Source organism: Gordionus sp. m RMFG-2023, chromosome 1 (assembly GCF_954871325.1).
Source record: "Gordionus sp. m RMFG-2023 chromosome 1, tfGorSpeb1-WG-v2, whole genome shotgun sequence".
In the NCBI taxonomy this organism is placed as follows: domain Eukaryota; kingdom Metazoa; phylum Nematomorpha; class Gordioida; order Chordodea; family Parachordodidae; genus Gordionus; species Gordionus sp. m RMFG-2023.
In genome coordinates, this window is record NC_088775.1 from 38,246,602 (window position 1) to 38,252,679 (window position 6,078).

The 6,078-nt window shown below is 34.6% G+C and overlaps 1 protein-coding gene across 1 annotated transcript in view; it reads right to left on the minus strand.

The window, feature by feature from the left end:
* Positions 1-503, minus strand: part of LOC135925163 (small subunit processome component 20 homolog) — a 100,417-nt gene extending 99,914 nt beyond the window's left edge. Inside the window, exons 1-5 of the mRNA XM_065460373.1 lie at positions 477-503; positions 356-433; positions 246-312; positions 143-204; positions 28-98 (exon numbers count right to left, since the gene is read on the minus strand). Of these exons, the coding sequence (XP_065316445.1) occupies positions 28-98; positions 143-204; positions 246-312; positions 356-433; positions 477-503 (305 nt within the window). The remainder of the gene's footprint in view (positions 1-27; positions 99-142; positions 205-245; positions 313-355; positions 434-476) is intronic.
* Positions 504-6,078: the final 5,575 nt, after the last annotated feature.

Here is a 6,078-nt window from a genome sequence, read left to right on the forward strand (position 1 = left end):
ATTATACAAATAGAAATATATAATCACTCTAATAATGGTTCAAGTGCCATTGACCCTTCAACTGACAAATGCTTGATTAAAATTTGAATAATTGTTTTCTAGCTTGAGATATAAATTTAAGTTGACAAGATTTAAAATTAACCTGATGATGAACTATATGTACAAAGCTAGAAGAATAATTTCTTACTTCATAGTAAAAGTTTGCTATATTATATTGATATTTATTTGCATATTTATAAAATTACTAAAATGGAAGGTGCAATTTAATTCGACCCAATTTTCCAGACTTTCTGTGAAATAAGAATCATATTCCTAATTTTTTTTATATTATTAAAAATTATATAGAATTATTTACATCAAGCTCTGTCACATTTCTAGGTTGATTCAATATGTCGACCTTAATTTTACATATTTGGCTAGAGAACGATTCAAACTACATTAATAAAATGTCATATATTATAAAATAATTTAATAACTTTAAAAGTTTTATTTTTTGCCGGCATGCTTAATAAATTGTCAAAATGAAAAGATTGACACTCTGTTAAAAGTACATTTACCCTCAACTCTTATACTTTGATAGGATGTGTGACATTGACAGATGTAAAATCTTTTACATGTGGAAAGGCAAGGCAGTTAATATATTCACTATAAATAAAAACAAATTTTATATTTTATATCAGTTTAAACAAAATTTTTAAAAACGACCCACGATATTCCAAGTTATTGATTTTTTAACATTTTTATTTAATCCATAATATTTGCTGGAATTCCTTTCATCCATGTATTTTATTAATGAAAAAACAAAATGATATATTGTAAATTTTGCTATTTAAAAAAATAAGAAATACCCTGCATAATAAAGGTTTCTAAGAATGTATTGAAGATACACTCTAAAATTAGACAAATATTTAACATTTCTCAAAAATTTATATTAAAAGGACATATTATCATGAAAACCATGAAAATATGGATGTATCATGATTTTGACTTTGCAACAAATTTAAAGAAAGCACCTATAAAATACATTACAAAAGTAATAAATATACGAATCAAATTTTAGCCCAAAAAATACAGGAAGAAAAAAGCTTAAATGCTACTAATAATTATTTGTTTTATCCATTATATATCAATTACCAATTAATTTTATTCAAACAGTAAAAACAAGATAATAATTTAAATAATTAATTTTATACAAACAATTTAAAAAATAAATTGATATTTTTAACCTTTTTTAAAACCAAAAACCTTTTTACCCGTCAACTTTGATATCTGTCAGAAGGTTCTCTTATTCTAGAAGGATATAGTTTTCTAGCGGTTGCCTCTACTATCGGTGTCAGGTGAGTTATCTCTTCTGCGGTCACGAGTTTTGCAGCTCTTGTTCCCACGAGGTCATTTGGCTTTACTTGCTTTTGAGTTGGGTTTTCTATTATAAACGATTTATTAATATATTCCTGCTTTATCATATCTGAAGGTTTTGTGATCAACTTTGTTTTTTAAATGATCTCAATATCTTCTCCATGATCTTTTATCTCCTTTTATGAAATAAGACATCGGACCGATCTGTTTACTAACTTGGCTGGACCATGGATGTCCCTGAAAATCTCGGACCCATACTTTTTCTTGTATGTCAAATCTTTTTGTATTTTCCATATAATTTCTTTTATCCTAGTGTTGTTAATTTGCTTGGTCGTAAAATTTACGACCAAATTTCGTGCTCAGGCCGACCCGGGGTTCAGACCCGGGGTTCAGGACCCGGGGTCCAGACCCGGGGTTCAGACCCGGGGTTCAGACCCGGGGTCCAGACCCGGGGTTCAGACCCGGGGTTCAGACCCGGGGTTCAGACCCGGGGTTCAGACCCGGGGTCCAGACCCGGGGTTCAGACCCGGGGTTCAGACCCGGGGTCCAGACCCGGGGTTCAGACCCGGGGTCCAGACCCGGGGTTCAGACCCGGGGTCCAGACCCGGGGTTCAGGACCCGGGGTCCAGACCCGGGGTTCAGACCCGGGGTTCAGACCCGGGGTCCAGACCCGGGGTTCAGACCCGGGGTTCAGACCCGGGGTTCAGACCCGGGGTCCAGACCCGGGGTTCAGACCCGGGGTTCAGACCCGGGGTTCAGACCCGGGGTCCAGACCCGGGGTTCAGACCCGGGGTCCAGACCCGGGGTTCAGACCCGGGGTTCAGACCCGGGGTCCAGACCCGGGGTTCAGACCCGGGGTTCAGACCCGGGGTCCAGACCCGGGGTTCAGACCCGGGGTCCAGACCCGGGGTTCAGACCAGGGGTTCAGACCCGGGGTCCAGACCCGGGGTTCAGACCCGGGGTTAAGACCAGGGGTTCAGACCAGGGGTCCAGACTTACACCTTGGGGTTGGGCTCGGATAAATGAAAAGTAAAAAAAAAATATTTCATTTTCTAATCTTAAATTAAATCTTATTCTTCTTATCTTATTCATTCTAAATTAATAAATAAAGCTTTTTTTATTATTATTTTCTTACCATTTTTTTTCTTTTGATAAAAAATTTATATGGTAAAATAAAAATATATGTAATAAATATTCAAAAAGAGTAGCCCATGCATGACGGAATAAAAATAAAAAAGTAAAATTTTATTTTAACACATATTGATATTGTAATTTAATGTGGAGAGGAGGACCAATATAAAAATTCAACGTCATTCATGCATGTATAAATAATAAAAAGAAATGTAAATTTATAATTTGTGATAAAATAATGGCCAATAAAAAGTTTTTCTTTATTATATTAAAGTTTATATTCCCAATAATATATATGTCATAATTTTTAAAGGGATGTCAACTATCCAGGATCACCACGGGTTTTAAAGGTATAACTAATAAATTTGGGTTTTAAGTAGGTGTATACCGATATCACTTTTTGGAGGCCTATCCGATCCGATATTAAATTGATATCGACCGATTACCGATCCGATATCATATCTAATTTTTATGTCATTTATTTAAATATATTATAATGATCAGTTATAGTTTTTATTCAATTCTATTGCAATTCTAAAAGTATATAAAATATTTTTATTGTTAAATAACTTTTATATAAATAAGTAACATTAATCTATATATAATAAATAATAAACATATATAATATGAAATTTGAATAAAATTTTAAACAATATTTAACATTAATAAATCGAAGATTTATTATTGGAAATACCAAAATTTACTTATTTATCAGAAATCAATTTACGTTTACGGCTATGTTAACTGTCAAGTTAATTAATATCACCAAATTCACTAAAAAAAGATTCTGAAGAGATTATCGCAAACTTTTATAAACAGAATGGTGCATAAAAATAACAATATGCAGAATGATTAATTAATTATTATTATTAAAAAAATATGGATTTCGATTTTATTTATTAAAATAAATGACTATTAAAAACTTAAGAAATTGTTGAGAAAATTTTTGTTATTTTTTAAAAACTTCCTGTAATTTAACTTAAATAATTATTTTTTAAATGGTTCTTCAAACCAAATAACAAAACAAGATCCATATAATTGAGGTAATTAATTACTACTTTTTTGATTTAATATATTTCACAGCCTCTTTAACTCACATACGGATACGATATGATATATCGAAAAGGAAATTCGATCTATATATAATACATATCTTTGAAGTTTGAAAATAGTGATTACTAATTATGTGATTTTATTTTTATATTTTATTTTCTGTTTCAGTTTTAATATACTTATTATAATTATAGACGATGATGATGATATTTACGAATACGAATAAAATTATAATTGAAAACAAATGTGTTTTAGAAATTTTTTTGAAAAACTTCCTTTTCTTCCGAAATCTAAAAAAATGGAAATTAATTTTCATTAAATTTATAATTATAACTGTTTCCATCGAGAATGTTGACGGAAATATTTTTAATAAGATCTAAATTAATCATATTTATGTTGAATTTTTTATGTAAAATAAAATTTTTTATTATATTTATAGAAGAGACGCAGCCACTCGTTAATATCAATCACATCTTTATTTTAGATTTTAAAATCATATAGAAATATATAATTTACTTTTTTTATCACATAAGAAAATAGGGGATTTTATTAAAAAAATTAGCTACAGATACTTAATTTTATTATCTAGTTGATGAAATTAAATAAATCCGGTCAGAAAGTTCGTATCTAATTCTGAACTAAGATCAGGATGGTATAGAAATAATCTATAAGCAAACCTACATAATAATTCATTTTTATTATTTCCAAGCCCTAAGAGTCCCCGATTAAAAATTTTTTAGTCATAAGCTGAGTTGCTTGCAGGATTTTCCTATTTAAGTTCGATATTATTGATAAATAATTTTAATTAAAATATTTGAAACAACATTATTTATGGGGTTCGACTCGAGTTAATGCTGGCTTATTTCTTATATAAATATTGCTAATTTAGATCGCAGTAATTTTATTAGACCCACCTCGGATTTGGGATTTACACAACCAAGACCAACCAATTAAACAACACCCATATCGATATTTTGTGTTAATAAAAATATACCTGACCCCCACCCCCCAGGACCTATACCCGCCCTGTATGAGTGATCATTATCATTATTATTATCATTACAAAAAAATATTTTTATTTCCATATAAAAAATATTAATTTTCACCCCCCCCCCCACTTTCACCCCCCCCCCCATACATCCACCTCCAAAACCAAGTCATTCATACCCATCAAGATAAAAAATGAATACTTTCAATCTAAAGATATTTAGTTTAGAAGATTATATTTTACCCATATATCGATATTTTGTTTTGATAAATTATTCCTGACCCCCCAAGACCTAGTAAACCCGCCCTGCCCTCTTTCAGTCATTATTATTATTGCAATAAAAAATATTTAATTATTAACTTGTTTATTAAATCGTTACACGACACGACCCCGGGTCTGAACCCCGGGTCTGGACCCCGGGTCTGAACCCCGGGTCTGAACCCCGGGTCTGGACCCCGGGTCTGAACCCCGGGTCTGGACCCCGGGTCTGAACCCCGGGTCTGGACCCCGGGTCTGAACCCCGGGTCTGGACCCCGGGTCTGAACCCCGGGTCTGGACCCCGGGTCTGAACCCCGGGTCTGAACCCCGGGTCTGAACCCCGGGTCTGAACCCCGGGTCTGAACCCCGGGTCTGAACCCCGGGTCTGAACCCCGGGTCTGAACCCCGGGTCTGAACCCCGGGTCTGAACCCCGGGTCTGAACCCCGGGTCTGAACCCCGGGTCTGAACCCCGGGTCTGAACCCCGGGTCTGGACCCCGGGTCTGAACCCCGGGTCTGGACCCCGGGTCTGAACCCCGGGTCTGAACCCCGGGTCTGAACCCCGGGTCTGGACCCCGGGTCTGAACCCCGGGTCTGAACCCCGGGTCTGAACCCCGGGTCTGAACCCCGGGTCTGAACCCCGGGTCTGGACCCCGGGTCTGGACCCCGGGTCTGAACCCCGGGTCTGTGCTCAGAGCTGGTTTGGTCGATTTTTTAGACCCAAACCCCGGGTCTGGTTTTATACAACCAACCAATTAACAACACTATTTTATCCAACAAGGCTTGTATTAAAAATTTTAGCATGTATAAATGCAAGTGAAGATTTTGTGATTGTATGCCGAGTATTACTATAAACGATATCTATTTCTTCTCTTGAGTTATGCTTTTTTCTAATAAATTTTTTAAATGTTTGTACAAATCTCTCCGCATCCTTATTCGGTTTTGGGTGATATAGTGATATTAAAATATGTTTGATAAATAAGATTTAAAAATTCCTTGAATATTTTTCCCTGAAATGATGGTCTGTTTTTGTCACAATTGATTTTAAGGGTCCGAATCATTTAAATAATTTATTTAAGTATTGTATAGTTTCGGTACTCTTTGTTCTTGACTAACTCTTCTGGCCAGCTATAATTATCTATAATTATAAACCATAATTTTCCTTGAAAAGGACATGCAAAGTCTAAATGTAGCCGTGTCCATGGTATTCCCTCAGACACGTCGGACTTATCGGTACTTGAAAATTCTATTTTTTCTACATGCCGGAATGTCCTTGATGTAACATGTTCAATA